General features: G+C 49.1%; 1 protein-coding gene across 3 annotated transcripts in view; it reads right to left on the bottom strand.

Moving 5' to 3' along the window:
* LOC137305709 (phosphomannomutase 1-like) overlaps positions 1 to 20,082 on the bottom strand; it is a 37,422-nt gene extending 17,340 nt beyond the window's left edge. For 2 of the 3 annotated variants that reach the window (XM_067974631.1, XM_067974633.1), the window contains exons 1-6: positions 19,806 to 20,082; positions 14,969 to 15,086; positions 14,632 to 14,708; positions 10,297 to 10,377; positions 7,946 to 8,037; positions 3,869 to 3,968 (exon numbers count right to left, since the gene is read on the bottom strand). In XM_067974631.1, the coding sequence (XP_067830732.1) occupies positions 3,869 to 3,968; positions 7,946 to 8,037; positions 10,297 to 10,377; positions 14,632 to 14,708; positions 14,969 to 15,086; positions 19,806 to 19,880 (543 nt within the window). In that variant the 5' untranslated portion in view covers positions 19,881 to 20,082. The remainder of the gene's footprint in view (positions 1 to 3,868; positions 3,969 to 7,945; positions 8,038 to 10,296; positions 10,378 to 14,631; positions 14,709 to 14,968; positions 15,087 to 19,805) is intronic. The other variant, XM_067974632.1, reaches the window with a different exon arrangement.
* Between the last annotated feature and the right edge of the window lie 268 nt (positions 20,083 to 20,350).

The raw sequence follows: 20,350 nt of genomic DNA, 5'->3' as shown, positions 1-20,350 counted from the left end.
TCCAGAACGAGGGGGCATAACCTTAAAATTAGAGCCAGGCCGTTCAGGGGTGATGTCAGGAAGCACTTCTTCACACAAAGTAAATCTGGAACTCTCTCCCCAAAAAGCTGTTGAAGCTGGGGGTCAATTGAAAATTTCAAAACTGAGATTGATAGATTTTTGTTAGGGTATTAAGGGTTACAGAACCAAGGTGGGTAGATGGAGTCAAGATACAGATCAGCCATGATCTAATTGAATGGCGGAACAGGCTTGAGGGGTTGAATGGCCTCCTCCTGCACCAATGTTCCTAAATGCACTGCCTGTTACGGTACTGAGGTAGCTCAGTAGTTAAAGAGGGCGGTGGGTTCGAGTGGTAATGGGTAACAAAACAGGATTAATGAATGATCTCAAAGTAAAGGATCCCTTGGGAAGCAGTGATCATAACATGATGATTTTCACATCCAGTTTGAGAGCGAGGATCTTGGATCTGAAACTACTGTATTAAACTTAAATAAGGGCAATTATAAAGGAATGAGGGCGGAATTGGCTAAAGTGGACTGGGTAAACAGATTAGATGGTATGATGGTGGATAAACAGTGGTAAACATTTAAAAAGATATTTTATGACTCGCAAGAAAAATATATCCCTGTGAGGAGGAAAGACTCCACAAAAAGGGTGAACCAACCATGGCTAACTAAGGAAGTAAACAATGGTATCAGGTTAAAAGAAAAAGCATACAACATGGCAAAGATTACTGGTAAGCCCGAAGATCGGGAAAACTTTAAAAATCAGCAAAGGATGACTAAAAGAATAATAAAAAGGGAGAAAATAAATTATGAGAGTAAACTAGCAAGAAATATAAAAAATGACAGTAAAAACTTCTACAAGTATATAAAAAGGAAGAGGGTAACTAAAGTAAACATTGGTCCCTTAGAGGATGAGACTGGGGAAATAATAATGGAAAACAAGGAAATGGCAGAGGAATTGAACAGATATTTTGTATCTGTCTTCACAGTCGAAGACACTAATAACATACCAATAATAGTAGAAAATCAAGGGGCAAAGGGGAGGGAGGAACTAAAAACAATCACTATCACTAGAGAAAAAGTAGGTAAACTAATGGGTCTAAAGGCTGACAAGTCCCCTGGACCTGATGGCTTGCATCCGAGGGTCTTAAAGGAAGTGGCTACAGAGATAGTGGATGCATTGGTTGTAATCTTCCAGAATTCACTAGATTCTGGAAAGGTCCCAGCGGATTGGAAAACCGCAAATGTAACACCCCTATCCAAGAAGGGAGTGAGACAGAAAGCAGGTAACTATAGACCAGTTAGCCTAACATCTGTCATTGGGAAAATGCTAGAATCCATTATTAAGGAAGTAGTAGCAGGACATCTGGAGACTCATAATACAAACAAGGAGAGTCAACATGGTTTTATGAAGGGGAAATCATGTCTGACAAATTTATTAGAGTTCTTTGAGGAAGTAACGGGCAGGGTGGATAAAGGGGAACCAATGGATGCAGTATATTTGGATTTCCAAAAGGCATTCAATAAGGTGCCACATAAATGATTACTGCACAAGATAAGCGCTCATGGTGTTGGGGGTAATATACGGGCATGGATAGAGGATTGGCTAACTAACAGAAAACAAAGAGTTGGGATAAAAGGGTCATTTTCAAAATGGCAATCTGTAACTAGTGGGGTGCCGCAGGGCTCAGTGCTGGGGCCTCAACTATTTACAATATATATCAATGACTTGGATGAAGGAACAGAGTGTCTTGTGGCCAAATTTGCTGATGATACAAAGATAGGTGGAAAAGCAAGTTGTGATGAGGACACAAAGTGTCTGCAAAGGGATATTGACAGGTTAAGCGAATGGGCAAAAATTTGGCAGATGGAAAATAATGTGGGAAAATGTGAAGTCATCCACTTTGGGAGGAAAAATAAAAAAGCAAAATATTATTTGAATGGAGAAATACTACAAAATGCTGTGGTACAGAGGGATCTGGGTGTCCTCGTACATGAAACACAAAAAGTCAACATACAGGTGCAGCAGGTAATCCGGAAGGCAAAAGGAATATTGGCCTTTATTTCTAGGGGGACGGAGTATAAAAGCAGGGAAGTCATGCTACAACTGTACAGGGGCTGGTGAGACCACACCTGGAGTACTGCGTACAGTTCTGGTGCCCTTATTTAAGGAAGGACATACTTGCATTGGAGGCAGGTCAGAGAAGGTTCACTAGGTTGATTCTGGGTATGGAAGGGTTGTCTTATGAGGAAAGATTGAACAGGTTGGGTCTATACTCATTGGAGTTTAGAAGAATGAGAGGAGATCTTATTGAAACATACAAGATTCTGAGGGGACTCGATCGGGTAGATGCTGAGAGGATGTTACCCCTCATGGGGGAATCAAAAACTAGGGGGCACAGTCTCAGAATAAGGGGTCGCTGGTTTAAGACGGAAATGAGGAGGAATTTCTTCTCCCAGAGGGTCATGAATCTTTGGAATTCTTTACCCCAAAAAGATGTGGAGGCTGAGTCATTGAATACATTCAAGGCTGAGTTAGACAAATTTTTGATCAGCGAGGGAGTCAAAGGATGTGGGGAAAGGGCGGGAAAGTGGAGTTGAGGTAAAAATCAGATCAGCCGTGAGCTCATTAAATGCGCAGCAGGCTCGAGGGGCCGAATGGCTTACTCCAGCTCCTATTTCTTATGGAGTCCCGTTCTGTGCTGAGTCAGCTGATTTCAGCCAGGGCAAGCGTAAGGTTGTCGCAATGTGCCTCAACGCTGTTGGTCAGGGAGGGTCAAAAGCAGCCAGGGCTCCTGCTCCTGACTGCTGTCCGGTGACCCGTGCTGAGAAACTTAAGTGTGTGATATCAACAACAACAACTTGAGTTTAAACAGCACCTTTAACGCAGTAAAACGTCGCAAGGCGATTATCAAACAAAATTTGACACCCAGCCACGTAAGAAGATATTAGGACAGGTGACCAAAAGCTTGGTCAAAGAGGTAGGTTTTAGGGAGCGTCTTAAAGGAGGAGAGAGAGGTGGAGAGGTTTAGGGAGGGAATTCCAGAACTTAGAGAAGATAAAGGCAGGATTGGGCTCAGCTCTGGTGCTCATCGTGAGAATGATTATTGCAAACGTTCACTGTCAAAGCTGACAGATGAAGGATAAAAAGGGAAGTGATGCTTTAGTTGTACAGGGCCTTGGTCAAACCCTATCTGGAACACTACGTTCAGTTCTGGGCACCGCACCTCGGGAAGGACATACTGGTCTTGGAGGGGCTGCAGCGCAGATTCACCAGAACGATACTGGGGCTTAAAGGGTTAAATTATGAGGACAAGCTGCATAAACTAGGCTTGTATTCCCTTGAGCATAGGAGATTGAGGGGTGATCTGATCGAGGCGTTTAAAATGTTAAAAGGATTTGATAAGGTAGATACAATGAAACTCTTTCCTCTGGCGGGAGAATCCAGAACAAGGGGGCATAATCTTAAAGTTAGGCGTGAAATCAGAGAGCACTTTTTCACACAAAGGGTGGTAGAAATCTGGAACTCTCTCACCCAAAAAGCTGTGGACGCTGGGGGTCAATTGGAGCTTTCAAGACCGAGATCGATGGATTTTTGTTGGGTAAGGGCATCGAGGGATATGGGGTAAAGGTGGGAAAATGGAGTTGGGGTACAGATCAGCCATGATCTAACCAAATGGCAGAGCAGTTCCGAGGGGCCGAGTGGCCTCCTCCTATTGTTATTATATAAAGATATCCACCTGGAGCACAGCCGGTGGTCCAGAAAATGTGACTCACTTGACTCTCCCCACCCAGTGACAGCTCAGGAGAGCTCAGTGCCCGCTGAATCGCAGCACGATCGCACTGTACCCCCACCGTGTTACCTTGTCGATCTGAGAGAATTCAATGCGTTCCGCTAAGGTGCAGCTCCTGCCAATGGGACAGACGTTTAACATCCCGTTCCGGAACTCGATGAAGGTGCCCCTGAAAGAGAGCGTTGCACAGCGCGTCAGTGGCTGAGGGAGGCCGTCTGGTGTCCGATTACTATCCACCCTTAAGAACCGGCGTCGTCTGACCAGAGGCCAAGAGTTTCCGCGCAGAGAGAAAGAGGCAGAAAACCAGGCCCGGGATCACCCTCGCACATCGCCCGGCAACCAGTTAGCACCATGCCAACCGGGTCACCTGTTCACCCCACTGGTGGGGCACCGGTGCCTGGCACTAGTGGGAGGGGCCTAAAGAGAGGGATGAAAAAAAATAAATTGGAGTTGGGGCAAAATAATGACTCAGAAGTTCCCCGTTGGCTCAGTTGGTAAATGAACTTACCAATGTCAGTCTGAGCTTTAGAGAGAAAGAAAAAAGAAAGGCTTGCTTTTATACAGCGCCTTTCATGACCTCCAAAGAAGTACTTTTGAAGTGTAAGTCACTGTTGTAATGTAGGAAACGCAGCAGCCAATTTGCGCACAGCAAGATCCCACAAAACAGCAATGTGATAAATGTCCAGATAATCTTTTTTTTTTGTGATGTTGGTTGAGGGATAAATATCGGCCAGAACACCGGGGAGAACTCCCCTGCTCTTCTTCGAATAATGCGGTGGGCTCTTTGAAGAGTGGGGAGATGCCACATTTCATAGTCAGCCTTTGTTAATTTAGCTGATCTCACCCAGAGTAGCTCTGGAGGTGTAACATTGGCCTCTGCACTCCTGGGTTAAGGGAAGGCCGATATCAGCCAGGGTCCCGGGTCTCGGTCACTATGCACTGACCCCTGTCGGAAAGTCGGGTGAGGTCAGGATCGAGATCATCGGCCGGCGCTCACCGTCCAGGGTCACATGTGAAGAATGGTTACTCGGGTGAGGTAATGGAGGGCTACTGGGGGGGGTCAAGGAACCGCGCCCTTGAAAAGGAGCCAACACCTTCAGGAGAGGAGTGGAGGAAGAGGGAAGACTGGTGAGAATAAATAAACAGACACGAGGGCGTAAAATGGATGCAACTGCCCAATGCACGACCGGGCTCGTTCAGTTCAGACCATTTTGCAAGGTTAACAACCAGTCCAAAACCTTGCAACAGGATTTGCTGATGGATCTGTCCCAGTGAGATAACAACAGTGTCACAGAGAGGCCTTCACTCATCACAGGCTCTGTGTCCGTCACAACTGGGTGGGAGCTGCTGCTCTGAGTTATGGTGAGTCACTCTGTGGTGCAGGATGTGGGAGAGCCAGCTGTATTACCTCATGTTTTTCTCTAACTCTGAGGAGAAGAAAATACTCTGGGGGCAAATTACGGGGACGGGTTTCATAGACTAGGCTTGTATTACCTTGAGTATAGAAGATTAAGGGGTGATCTAATTGAGGTGTTTAAGATGATTAAAGGGTTTGATAGGGTAGATAGAGAGAAACTATTTCCTCTGGTGGGAGAGTCCAGAACAAGGGGGCATAACCTTAAAATTAGAGCTTGGCCGGTCAGGGGTGATGTCAGGAAGCACTTCTTCACACAAAGGGGAGTGGAAATCTGGAACTCTCTCCCCCAAAAAGCTGTTGAGGCTGGGGTTCAATTGAAAATTTCAAAACTGAGATTGATAGATTTTTGTTAGGTGGGGGTATTAAGGGTTATGGAACCAAGGCGGGTAAATGGAGTTAAGGTACAGATCAGCTGTGATCTAATTGAATGGTGGAATAGGCTGGAGGGGCTGAATGGCCTACTCCTGTCCCTATGTTTCTGTCCCTGTGTAGGCAGACACTTATCTTTAAGTGATTGTATCCCTTTCAATCTTTCCACAATGCGATGAGATCTCCATGACCTCACCCCCCCCACATTAAATCAACTGCCCATGTGAGGCACCATGAGTTTGGTGCCCAGTTATAGTGGCAGATACTTCAGAGCCGGGGCTGGACATGTCCCCCCCCGCCGCCGTTGTGGTTTACTCTGTTTCTCAGGTTTACGGAGATTCTGTCCCCTCGGGGTGACTCCAGGTTACAAGGCTGATCCACTGCTGCTCTTGAGAAGCTTTACTGCAGAGGAGATTGACCAGAATGGTACCAGGGATGAGGGACTTCAGTTATGCGGAGAGACTGGAGAAGCTGGGGTTGTTCTCCTTACAGCAGAGAAGGTTAAGGGGAGATTTAATAGAGGTGTTCAAAATCATGAAGGGTTTTGATAGAGTAAATAAGGAGAAACCGTTTGCAGTGGCAGCAGGTTCGGTAACGAGAGGACACAGATTTAAGATAATTGGCAAAAGAACCAGAGGCAACATGTGGAGAAATTTATGATGATCTGGAATGCGCTGCCTGAAAGGGCGGTGGAAGCAGATTCAATAGTAACTTTCAAAAGGGAATTGGATAAATACTTGAAGGGGAAAGATTTGCAGGGCTACGGGGAAAGAGCAGGGGGAGTGGGACTAATTGGATAACTCTTTCAAAGAGCCGGTACAGGCATGATGGGCCGAATGGCCTCCTTCTGTGCTGTACGATTCTACTGATTTTTAAAAATATTATTCAACTCCTCATCCCTCCCGAAAGCACTGAACCCCCCCCTCACCTTCCCCCTTCCTGACTGGGGTACCATCCCACAGGCTGTGCTCACCTTTCCACATCTCTCGCCCGGTCAGCAGCAGTGAACCCAGCTCCCCCCCACAGCCGGGAACATCGCAGGCGGACCTGATTTCATCATCGCCCGATCTCCAGCCACGCGCACTTGGCAGCAGGGGTCTCGCTCTCCGTTTCCCCCCCTCCCTCCCTCAGGTTAATTGTATCACCCCCTACCACCGGCCTGGCCGAGATCAGCTGACTCAGCACTGACCCAGGATTGCGGCTTCCCGGTGGGCGCGGGCTGCTCAGAGACGGAGGGGTAGATTTTCAACATGGCGGCTGGGTGGGCGTAAAACTGGCGCGAATCGGCCGCCCGTTATAGGAACCGCCCGATTTTTCACTCCCACAAAGTGAGCGCAAATGAAAATCGGGCAGTTTGGTGGCCGTGCCTACAGCTGCCTGGCCTCTGAACTATGGAATTCCCTCCCTAAACCTCTCCGCCTCTCTCTCCTCCTTCAAGACGCTCCTTAAAAGCTACCTCTTTGACCACCTGTCCTAACGTCTCCTTATGTGACTTGGGTCAATTTTTGTTTGATAATCGCTCCTGTGAAGCACCTTGGGACGTTTCACTACGTTAAGGGCGCTATATAAATGCAGGTTGTTGTTTCTATAATGGGGGTCGGGGCGATCTATAACTTCTCTTTCTCATGGGGGGGTTGGGGGGGGGCGGTGGGGCTGATCCGTAACGTCAGTTATACACCCATTGGACAAGTTGATAATCGCCCTCGCTCCCCCCCCCCCGAGACGTTACCTCTGACCCCTTGGGGGAGATTAACTCCACTGATTTCAGTCGGAGTCACCGCTTCTGAGTGAGATGTTTCGGCCAGTATTTTGACCAGAACAGCGTTCAAAACCACGAAGGGTTTAGATAAACTAAATAAAGAGAAACTATTCCCATTGGCGGAAGGGTCGAGAACCAGAGGACTCAGATTTAAGGTGATTGGCAAAAGAACCAAAGGCGACACGAGGAAAAACTTTTTTACGCAGCGAGTTGTTATGATCTGGAATGCGCTGACTGAAAGGGCGGGGGAAGCAGATTCAATTGTGGCTTTCAAAAGGGAATTAGATAAATACTAGAAGGGAAAAAATTTGCAGGGCTATGGGGAAAGAGCAGGGGAATAGGACTAACTGGATTGCTCTTGCTGGCATGGGCTCGATGGGCCAAATGGCCTCCTTCTGTGCACTAACCATTCTATGATTCTATCCTGCCACTGGGTCTTCTCGCTCCTTCAAGCCTCCTTAGTTGGCCAAGTGGGATCCGAGTGCAGTGATTAATGAGGAAGGCGAGCAAAGATACACCTCACAATAAGTGAAATAAGGCCTGCAGTCCTGCCCAGTGTCTCCCCTCACATAGCAGCCAGTCGGGCTATCGGTGCCATTACCTTTTCCTAGGGAGTTTGATGAGAGCCATGTAGCTGAGACAGAAGTTAATCAGCTCCTGCAGTAACTCTTCACCCAGGTAGTTCTGGATAGCCTGGGGAGGGAGAGGCGGGGGGGAGGGAGAGGGAGAGGCGGGGGGAGGGAGAGGGAGAGGCGGGGGGGAGGGAGAGGGAGAGGCGGGGGGGAGGGTGAGGGAGAGGCGGGGGGGAGGGAGAGGGAGAGGCGGGGGGGAGGGAGAGGGAGAGGCGGGGGGGAGGGAGAGGGAGAGGCGGGGGGGAGGGAGAGGGAGAGGCGGGGGGGAGGGAGAGGGAGAGGCGGGGGGGAGGGAGAGGGAGAGGCGGGGGGGAGGGAGAGGGAGAGGCGGGGGGGAGGGAGAGGGAGAGGCGGGGGGGAGGGAGAGGGAGAGGCGGGGGGAGGGAGAGGGAGAGGCGGGGGAGAGGGAGAGAGAGAGGCGGGGAAGAGGGAGAGGGAGAGGCGGGGGGGGAGAGGGAGAGGCGGGGGAGAGGGAGAGGGAGAGGCGGGGGGGGGGAGAGGGAGAGGCGGGGTGGAGGGAGAGGGAGAGGCGGGGGGAGGGAGAGGGAGAGGCGTGGGGGAGGGAGAGGGAGAGGCGGGGGGGAGGGAGAGGGAGAGGCGGGGGGAGGGAGAGGGAGAGGCGGGGGGAGGGAGAGGGAGAGGCGGGGGGAGGGAGAGGGAGAGGCGGGGGGAGGGAGAGGGAGAGGCAGGGGGAGGGGGAGAGGGAGAGGCGGGGGGGGGGGGGGGGAGAGAGGGAGAGGCGGGGGAGAGGGAGAGGGAGAGGCGGGGGGGGGGGGGGGGGGAGAGGCGGGGGGCCGGGGGGGGAGGGAGAGGCAGGAGGGGAGCACTGGTTAGAAGAGCGTATCAGAAAATAGATCAACACAACAACAACAACAACAACAACAACAACAACCTTTAACATGGTAAAACGTCCCAAGGTGCTTCACAGGAGCGATTTTCAAACAAAATTTGACACCGAGCCTCATAAGGAGATATTAGGACAGGTGACCAAAAGCTTGGTCAAAGAGGTAGGTTTTAAGGAGCGTCTTAAAGGAGGAGAGAGAGGCGGAGAGGTTTATGGAGGTAATTCCAGAGCTTAGGGCCTAGGCAGCTGGAGGCACGGCCGCCAATGGTGGAGCAATTAAAATCGGGGATGCGCAAGAGGCCAGAATTGGAGGAGCGCAGAGATCTCGGAGTTGTTGTGGGGCTGGAGGAGGTTACAGAGATAGGGAGGGGCGAGGCCATGGAGGGATTTGAAAACAAGGATGAGAATTTTAAAATCGAGGTGTTACCAGACCAGGAGCCAATATAGGTCAGTGAGCATAGTGGGTGATGGGAGAACGGGACTCAGTGCGAGTTAGGATACAGGCAGCAGAGTTTTAGATAAGCTCAAGTTTATGGAGGATGGAAGATGGGAGGCCGGCCAGGAGAGCATTGGAATAGTCGAGTCTAGAGGTAACAAAGGCACATAGGAGGGTTTCAGCAGCAGATGAGCTGAGGCAGGGGCGGAGACGGGCAATATTACGGAGGTGGAAGTAGGCGGCCTTGGTGATGGAGAGGATATGGGGTCAGAAGCTCACCTCAGGGTCAAATAGGACGCCACGGTTGCAAACGGTCTGGTTCAGCCTCAGACAGTGGCCAGGGAGAGGGATGGAGTCGTGCCTGGGGAACGGAGTTTGTGGCGGGGACCAAAGACAACGGCTTTGGTCTTCCCAATACTTAGTTGAAGGAAATTATTGTTCATTGGACAAGCAGCGTGACAAATGAGAGACAGTGGAGAGGTCGAGGGAGGTGATGGTGAGGTAGAGCTGGGTGTCGTCAGCGCACATGTGGAACCTGATGTTGTGTTTATGGATGATGTCGCCAAGAGGCAGCATGTAGATGAGAAATAGGAGGGGCCAAGGATAGATCCTTGGGGGACTCCAGAGGTAACGGTGCTGGAGCAGGAAGAGAAACCATTGCAGATGATTCTCTGGCTACGACTGGATAGATAAGAATGGAACCAGGCGAGGGCAGTCCCACCCAGCTGGACAACGGAGGAGAGGCATTGGAGGAGGATGGTGCGGTCAATCATGTCAAAGGCTGCAGACAGGTGGAGAAGGATGAGGAGGGATAGTTTATCACGGTCACAGTCACATAGGAAGTCATTTGTGACTTTGATAAGGGCCGTTTCAGTACTATGGCAGGGATGGAAACCTGATTGGAGGGGTTCAAACATGGAGTTGAGGGAAGATGGGCACGGATTTGGGAGGCAACAACGCGTTCAAGGACTTTGGTGACAAGGGAGGTTGGAGAACATGCAACTAAACAGAAAAGACCAGCTGACCCCAGGCTGCTGTACCTTGACAGGTTCAGTAATACCACATTTCAGATCCCATATTCCACAGAGATTTTTCTCCCTCTGCTCTGAGAACTCTGATTCCTGGTTAAATACATAGAAATACGTCATAACATAGAAACAGGCCATTCGGCTGAATCAGTCCGGGTCGCCATTCACCCTCCGCACGAGCAAACAGTCCTGATCACATTTACCCGCCCTGTTCTAATATTCCTTCACCCCCTTTCCCTTCATCCACCTATCCAATCTAATCTTCAATGTTGACATGGTTCCTGCCTCAGCCACTAACTCTGGAAGTGAATTCCACAGCCTCACAACTCTGTGTGTGAAGAAGTTTCTCCTGCCCTCTGGTCTAAATCTCTTACATTTAATCTTGTATCCATGGCCCCTCGTTCTAGACCCCTCAACCCCACATCATGTAGGCTACGGGTCGATGGGCGTCGGCTGCTCCTCCAGTACCTCCCCCTTGTGGTCATTATTCCTGTGTGAGCTCGGACAGGGAGCGTTGGCAGGCTATTGCGGTGTGGGCCAGCAGTGAACCCTGACTGGTTGTCCTCTCCCTAGTACAGGCAGCAATTGTAGCCTCACCACCACAACCCCAGCTGAGCCCCGTTAACTCAGCACCGATCATAGATCAAACCTGGGACTCCCCCTGGACTGAACCGATGAGCCACCTCTGTATAGATTTTATACTGGTACAGTAAGTATCCTATAGATTCTACACCAGCTCTGTATCCCATAGGTTATATGCTGAAAGTGTATCCTATAGATTCTACATCAGCTCTGTATCCCTTGGTTCTATACTGATGGCGTATCCTATAGCGTCTACAACAGCTTTGCATCCTATGGCTTCCATACTGACAATATATCCAATAAATTCTACACAAACTCTATGGGTTCCTTGCTTATTGAGTTCTATATTTCCCCATTATTCTATGTTCTATGATGCTGCACTCTATGGAATCTATATTAACTCCGCATCGTATAGGTACTATATGATGTGGAGTTAATATAGATTTTGTGTCCTTAGTTCTATACCGACAGTGGATCTTACAGATTCTACACCAGCTGTGCATCCCATGGGTTCTATATTGATACTGATGATATATCCTGTAGATTCTATTTTCCTTGTGCATCCTATGGGTTCTATACTGATAATGTATCCTATGGATTCCACACTTCCTCTGTATCCCATAGGTCGTATGCTGACGGTGTATCTGACAGATTCTACATCACACTGCATCCTATAAGTTCTATACTGATGATGTAGCCCACAGATTCTGCATCTGCTCTGTATCCTATATGTTCTATGCTGACAATGTATCCTAAAGATTCTGCACTTGATGTAAGCTATAGATTCTAAACCAACTTCACATCCTATAGATTCCACATCAGTACTGTACCCTATAGATGGTGTGCTGACAATGTATCCTATAGATTCCACACTGATGATGACGTATTCTATACTGACTGTATCTTACACATTCTAAATAGCATCTGTATTCAATAGATTCCATGCTGCTTTTGTAACCTACATGTTCTATTCTGGCCATTTATCTTGTAGCCACCAAACTGTCTGTGTCCTATAGATTCGATACAGGCTCTGTATTCCATAGATTGTACATTGGTCAAGTATCCTACAAATTCCATCCTGCCTCTGACATTTGGCTCATCCTGTCATCTGTTTCAGGGTCCATTCTAGCCAGCTTATACCTTTTACTGCCCACTTTTGCAGCAGCTGACTCCTTCTGGGATAAGTTTCCTTGGGTGCTGACTGCCCGCCAGTACCTCACCCAAATGGCCATTCTTTATGTGTGAGCTTTGACAATCAGCTATTCAACAGTGGAGGGCAGTCCAGCTGAGCCCGATATCCACAAGACATGCACTTTCCAGCTGGGGTCATTCAGTGGTGTTCAGAAACGGGACCTCTGGCTGATCCCTCCAGAGGTACTTGGGCCATATCGGGGCACCCTACACACTGCCCCATCTGCTCTCCGCAGCACCCTCTGTTTAAACAGATGCGGCTCTACTCTTTGCTGAATCCGGAATTGATCCAGATTGAAAGCGGATCAGGGTGTCACACTTACAATCAGACATTGTCCTCCTGACTCAGCGCGGGAATTCCTCGGGAGTTCCAAAGGTCTCCTGCCGTGACTTCGGCATAAGATCGGTGCAAACCCCAGGAAAGGGGCAGAGACCTTACGGGTGCGTTGGATGAAACAATTACCTCTGGTGGGGGGGGTTCCAGAACAAGGGGGCATAACCTTAAAATTAGAGCCAGGCCGTTCAGGGGTGATGTCTGGAAGCACTTCTTCACACAAAGGGGAGTGGAAATCTGGAACTCTCTCCCCCAAAAAAGTTATTGAGGCTGGGGGTCAATTGAAAATTTCAAAACTGAGATTGATAGATTTTTGTTAGGCAAGGGTATTAAGGGTTACGGAACCAAGGTGGGTAGATGGAATTAAGATACAGATCAGCCATGATCTAATTGAATAGCGGAACAGGCTCGAGGGGCTGAATGGACTACTCCTGTTCCTATGACTGCTGTTTCCGGGGGAGAGATTCCTGATTGCCTTATACGGGTCAGAACCTCTGTCTGCCTCGTACAAGGCAAATGATAGATAGGGGCTGAGCCAAAACAGGGGCTTCCTATGCCAGGAGCTCCTTAGGCTAGACAGTGAGCCGGTGTATCAGTCGAGATCGGTTCGCCAGGTAAGTTGATGCACGTTGACCTCCACAAGGGTACACATGGGCCTCCCCGCCCCCTCCCCATGCGGCCTGGACCCCCGATTCTTTTTAAAACTGAAGGGTGGTTTGAAAGACGGCTGAGGGGACTATGACAGGAGTTGGGGGGGAGGCCTGGGCAACACCCTCCCTCCGATGGGTGGGAAGGAAACCCAATTTCCACCAGGTGGATGCCCGATGTGACGCCTGCACCCACCTGCCCTACGGTGACGAGATGGCCTCCCACTGACCCAGCAAACTCCAGCAGGGCCGGACCCGGGGGGCACCGGTAACCGTGCAACCGTCGGGGTTGCGAACCTGCGGACATTTCAGCCCCACCGTCTGCGAGCCGTACAGAGCAGGAAGTTTCGAGGTTCAGCTAGCACAGCATTTGGCCGCTTGCTACATAAGGTGGCAGCTCCCTGTGTTGGGGAAGGACAAGTCAGTGGGAGCTTCTGCCCTGGCTCCCTACACATGGACACCGGGAAAGCCCAGGAGTGTCTCGGCTGTGGTGTCCTCCGTAGCCTGCTCGCACTCACTGTCAAGGGTCGCGTATAAATAAAGGCTGCTTGGACAAGGCACTGGAGAGTGACCAAATGCCCATGGAACTCTATCTAGTGAGGGTGTCCATACCTTCACAAGGGAAAAGGAGAAGTTGGACCAAATAATTAATCGATAGACAACATTTAAATAGTTTCCTGAAGTGCGAATGGAGGTTAGGATCTGGTTAGCTCCTGTGAAATTCATTTTCAATATCCTGGCACTGAAACAGCTGAGGTTTAAGGTATTTAAATAGGCCAAGAAAATAAATTTCACTAGATATTGGCTTACACTCCCCGGGGTGGAACAGTCTCTGAGCCGTACAGACCAGTAAGGTTGCCAACTCTATTGGAGGTTTCATCACATGACCTCCTGCCTCTCGCTCCCCCGCCCCCATTGGTTGCCCCACGTGTCCATCCTTGCAGTGCCCCGCCCCCATTGCTTGCCCCACATGTACATCCCCACGGGGCCCCGCCTTCCCACTCTGATTGGGTGATTCTTGACTGTCAGTCAAACGGCCCTTTTTTTTTCCCCATCACCAATGTTTTTATAACTAATAAACAGAAGTGTTCAAAGAAAATGAAAAAAAACCCACAATTTTATTTAATGCCCCTATGATTTCTCTCCCGGGTTTTGCTCGCAGCAGTGGCCTGGAGATTAATCTTCAATTCCTGGAGACTCCAGGCCAATCCTGGAGGTTGGCAATCCTGCAGACCAGAAATCTGAGTTAGCTGATCTCAACTACTAACTGGGTTAGGGGCAATTGGCCTGAGATCCTACTCCAGATCAACATTCGTTGATCCCTACTGGAAGGTACTTGGCGAGGATGTTCTCACAGGGGCCTACTGTCTAGACTCAGGCATGGAGAAGAGACACTGGACTCGCTCCTGATGGACCATGGAAGTCTACCTCAGCGTGAGTCACTGTGTTCAGCGTAGTGCGGACAGGGCAGTAATAAAAACCGGGACTGGGTGCTGCATTAGTGGCTCGTGAAACTAGGCACTGTGCGGTGTCGTAATGGCTGAGACAGTCCTACCTTTACACAGCATTCACTGCCGTGAGCTATGAACCTACCTCCTTTGTGACAAACTTTCCATCTCTGTATTGGACCGTTCCGTTTTCAGCAAAGACGTAATCGAATTTCTGAATGACTGCAAAAAGGAATGGAGAAGTGTGTGTAAATCAGAGGCACAACTCTCCCAAGTTACACAGATCAGGCACATGCTCCTCTGGCTTGGGGGGGCGGGCGGCGGGGAATGTCTGAAGAAGAGATTTCCTTCTTTCTGAATACTGACAATAGATCCGAGAACCAAATAAGAGGTGCCCCAGCTGTCCATCTGGCTAACGTCATAGAGCTGGCACTTGCCCTTGGGACCTTCCTACTCACGTCACCAATGCCCAGCAGCCTCACCTTCTTCTCCTTCCCCCAGTTGCTCAGCTATCTTGACGTAATCTGAGCCTCCCACAACACCAATCTTCACCTTCGTCCTCAGTCCCTGGAAAAACAGGTCCAGCTCAGGTGCGATTTTCTGCAAGTACACGGGAAAGAATGTGAGAAGAGGGGCTGATTCAGAATGGTGACTTCCTGAAGACTTTGAATGGTGGCGGGGAGGAGATGGACAGGGAAGGGGGTCTCTCACGGCTTCTCTGGTTAACGTCCGACTTGGTTGTGGTAGTCGGTCGTACGCTTTGGAAGGGAAAATTCAACCAGGGCTCCTGCTCCTGATCTCAGCTGAAGTGACATCAGATGGGGGTGGGTAGAGGTGGGCAAGGTAGAGGAGCTTCTGCTCCTGATCGCTACATAGTGACTCTCTGCTGAAGAGTTTGCTCGTGTGTGTGTGTGAACGTCAGAACACTCAGGGGGTTGTGAATCTTTGGAATTCTCTACCCCAGAGGGCTGTGGATGCTCAGTCGTTGAGTATATTCAAGAATGAGATCGATAGATTTTTGGACTCTAAGGGAATCAAGGGATATGGGGATCGGGCGGGAAAGTGGAGTTGAGGTCGAAGATCAGCCATGATCTTATTGAATGGCGGAGCAGGCTCGAGGGGCCGAATGGCCTACTCCTGCTCATTTCTTATGTTCTTAACACGATCAGCCTCTGTGACGCTCTCTCCGAGGTGAGCGGCCGGCCTTCTGACGCTCATTTACTTGGTTCACACGTGAAGTGCAATCACACCGAGGATTGCCAGCAAGCGTGGAACTCTAGTCCAGCAAGAGTTCGGGGAGGAGAGGAGGTTAAAGAATTAAGTCTACGTTGTTTAATGTCCTCTCCTCCCCTGGAGGTGCTGACTCTTGCTGGGCTATAGTTTCACGGTGGGGCAGGGGAGTTACACGATGGATGTGAGATATGATCCCCCGGACAGTCCAGTACCTCGCACATGTTGCCATTCCTCCCACGGGAGGCTAGACAGCGAGTGTCAACAGACTATTCAGGCTCAACTGGGCCCAGTCTTGTCATTATCTAACATCCACACTTTCCACAGTCTCAGGATACGGGGTAGTACATTTAGGACTGAGATGAGGAGAAATTTCTTCACTCAGAGGGTGGTGAACCTGTGGAATTCTCTACCACAGAAGGCTGTGGAGGCCAAGTCAATTAATATATTTAAGAAGGAGATAGATAGATTTCTAGACACAAAAGGCATCAAGGGGTATGGGGAGAGAGCAGGAATATGGTATTGAGATAGAGGATCAGCCATGATCATATTGAATGGCGAAGCAGGCTCGAAGGGCCGAATGGCCTACTCCTGCTCCTATTTTCTATGTCCCAGTAGCGAATCACTGCATAGCGATCAGGAGTAGGAACCCTGCCTGATTCCTTCACTCCCTAGCTCGGTGACCCCACCCCACTCCTCTTCCCCCCCCCCATTCTCCTGAAGGTGCTGACTCCTGCTGAGGTACAGCAGCCTCCCCCTCCCCACTTCCCCCCAGTACCACTCCCAATTGGCCATTATTCTTAATCCCCGCACTTGCCAGTAGAAGTTGCAGGAACCAAAACTATGGACAACTTTCTACCCCTAACCCAGGGGTCCTGAGGCCCGTTGCACCAACATTACCGCTGCCCAGGCTGAACTCAGTAGAAATCAAACCTTTGTACCCTCCGAGTCAGCACAGCTCAGATACTCACTGGATGCACTCGTCAAGGCCCCCCGGGGAAAGCTGCTGATTCGATTGTCAATCACAAGTTGAAAAAAAAACCCTAGTTAAAAAAATAAACATTGATGTCTGTATCACTGGGGTCACAGGTTATGATTTACACAACTGGGAGGTGGGGGGAGTTGTAGGACATGCAATTCACATTCAACAGACTGTTCTGATCAACTCCCACCCCCCCCAGGATTGCCTTGCGGGGACCTGTGCAAAGGATCGGGTTTCGGACCCCTCCCTCCCCGCGCCTCTCTCTCTCCCCTCAGCTCTCCACCTCATTCCCCCAACACCTTCAGCTAGGTCATTAATATAGATAGTAAAGAGCAAAGGCCCTGCAGCACACCCCTGGTAATTGGTTTCCAAACAGATCCTCAGCCATTGATAACAACTTTCTGCCTACGGGCAAGCAGCCAATTCATTATCCAATGTAGCAGCTTCTCACTAATTCCACAAGATTCTATGTTGTGCAGTAACCTTTCGTCAGGCACCTTATCAAAGGTTTTCTGAATATCCAGGTAGACAATGTTTATCCTCATCCACTAACCTGGTAACTTCTGCAACAAATTCAATCAAATTAGTAAGACACGACCTTCTTTTCAGAAGCCGTGCTGAGTGTCCCTAATGACTGTCTCGGTGATATTATAGAACATAAGAAATAGGAGCAGGAGTAGGCCATACGGCCCCTCGAGCCTGCTCCGTCATTCAGTAAGATCATGGCTGATCTTCGACCTCAAATCCACTTTCCCGCCTGATCCCCATATCCCTTGATTCCCCTAGAGTCCAAAAATCTATCAATCTCAGCCTTGAAAATGCTCAACGACTGAGCATCCACAGCCCTCTGGGGTAGAGAATTCCAAAGATTCACAACCCTCTGAGTGAAGAAATTTTTCCTCATCTCAGTCCTAGTTCTAGACTCTCCAGCCAGGGGAAACAGCCTCTCAGCATCTACCCTGTCAAGCTCTCTAAGAATTTTATACATTTCAATGAGATCATTTCTCATTCTTCTAAACTCCAGAGAATACAGGCCCATTCTACTCAATCTCTCCTCAGAGGACAACCCACTCAACCCAGGAATTAATCTAGTGAACCTTTGTTGCACCCTCTCTAGGGCAAGTATATCCTTCCTTAGATAAGGAGACCAAAACTGTACACAGTACTCCAGATGTGGTCTCACCAAAGCCCTATATAATTGCAGCAAGACTTCTTTACTCTTATACTCCAACCGCCTTGCAATAAAGGCTAACGTACCATTTGCCTTCCTAATTGCTTGCTGTACCTGCATGCTTACTTTCTGTGATTCGTGTACAAGGACACCCAAATCCCTCTGAACACCAACATTTCTTAGTCTCTCACCTTTTAAAAAATATTCTGCTTTTCTATTCTTCCTAACAAAGTGGATAATTTCACATTTCCCCACATTATATTCCATCTGCCACCTTCTCACCCACTCACTTAACCTGTCTATATCCCTTTGCAGCCCCTTTGCATCCTCCTCACAGCTTACTTTCCCACCTAGCTTTGTATCATCAACAAACTTAGATACATTACACTCGGTCCCTTCATCTAAGTCATTAATATAGATTGTAAATAGCTGAGGCCCAAGCACTGATCCACTAGTTACAGCCTGCTACCCACTGAGCTACGACTGACACATTTACCCTAACATATTGCTTGAAGACCTCAACTTTCTCAACTCCAATGAAAATAATTGTAACTTCTCAAGTCTCTCTTTATAACTGTAAACCCTCTCATCCCTGGGAAGATCCCAGTGAACCAACGCCCCTGTCTGTTGCTCTTGTGTTCGGTCTAAAGTTTTGCAACTGTGTGGCCGTTGAGTTCCTCCTTGTCTTCTAATTGTTTCAAGCAGGTACCAATCAGATTACAAACTAGAGGCAGCAGCAACCCTGACGGTTACTGTTGTGGGGACCAGCAATACAGGGTGCGGTGTGGCCGTGGAGGGGGTTCTTGAGTCGAACCCCCAACTTGAGCAGTAGTGGCTGGAGGTCAGTGAGTGGGTGAATGTCCATCCAGCACAACATCGGAACCCGCCCGTCAGGCACCGCACTAACCGGGAGCAACGCCACGTGAGATCAACTAGTTTCATATTCAATTTACAACAAAAAATAAAATCGGACTCTACAATTTAGAACTTTTTTTTTAAACAATAGGACTGTTCCTTTCAAATGAAGAGAAGACAATATGCAGACGATCTGGGAAGGAACATCGGAACAGGAGGAGGCCATTCAGCCCCTCGAGCCTGTTCCGCCATTTAATTAAACCATGGCTGATTTGTATCTTAACTCCATTTACCCGCCTTGGTTCCGTAACCCTTAATACCCTCACCTGACAAAAATCCGTTAATCTCAGTTTTGAAATTTTCAATTGACCCCCAGCCTCAAAAGCTTTTTTTTTCCCGGGGGGGGGGGGGGAAGAGAGTTCCAGATTTCCACTGCCCTTTGTGTGAAGAAGTGCTTCCTGACATCACCCCTGAACGGCCTAGCTCTAATTTTAAGGTTATGCCCCCTTGTTCTGGACTCTCCCACCAGAGGAAATAGTTTCTCTCTAACGACCCTATCAAATCCTTTAACCATCTTAACCTCAATTAGATCACCCCGTAATCTTCTATAATCAAGGGAAGCCTAGTCTATGAAACCTGTTCTCATAATTTAGCCCTGGTATCATTCTGGTGAATCTGCACTGCACTCCCTCCAAAGCCAATATCTCCTCCATGAGGTGCACGGCCCAGAACTGAAGGCAGTATCTCCAGATGGGGTCTGACCAGAGATTTATATAACTGTAACATAACTTCCACCCCTTTTGGATTACAGTCCTCTTGAGATAAGGGCCATTAACGTTTTAAATTATTTTTCTTGACAGAGACTTAGCTGGGCTCGTAGGAGGATCAATGCAAGTGTTTAAACACAAAGTGTCTTGGCTGAGCTGGGAGGTTTGTGGGTTTTAAAGCCTCCCCGCCCTGAGCAATGGATCCAGCTGTCGCGATCAATGCAGACAGACTAAGGTTCCGAGGCAGGGAAGGGGAACTTCCTTCAGCTAATATTGCAAACCGTCCGATATCTTAAGGGTTGACCTTGCCTTACCTGCCTGGCTGGAGTGAGGGTACCATCCACATCAAAGAGGCAGAGAGTGTGGGGGTCCGGCTGAGCCTTGGCCATGCTACATTAGCTCAAGCGGTTTTGGATTGAGTCGGGGCTCGGGGCTGTGCAAATAAGATTTCGAAAGTAGCACCTAGTCGAAACTGACGACAGTAATCACATGCCAGGTGGGGGAAGTGGCTTCCAGTCACGTAGGAGAGAGAGAGAAAGAGGGGGGAGTGGGTGGCTGGGTGAGGACAGGACTATACTCGGTGTCACTTCTCTGCAGATTACACCCTGGGAAGGTCAATGCTCAAGGAGAGGCTGAAATTACGACAGGGAGGAAGCGATTGGGCTGCAGGAGAACTCCAAGAGAAAGCGGAGCTACAACTGCAATGTTTATGAATCGACAGAGCGCCGAGAATCCTCCAGCCCAAAGCTAATAATGTTGGCTAAAGAAATTTGCTGTTTTATAGATAAGATTTTTTAAAAAGTTTTAAAATAGTGTTTGCTCTTTTATCAAAACCAATAGTCCCCCCTCCCCGGAAGTG

Source organism: Heptranchias perlo, chromosome 40 (assembly GCF_035084215.1).
Source record: "Heptranchias perlo isolate sHepPer1 chromosome 40, sHepPer1.hap1, whole genome shotgun sequence".
NCBI lineage: Eukaryota > Metazoa > Chordata > Chondrichthyes > Hexanchiformes > Hexanchidae > Heptranchias > Heptranchias perlo.
Note: the sequence above shows the minus strand (reverse complement) of the source record. Positions and strands in the feature narration are given on the sequence as shown.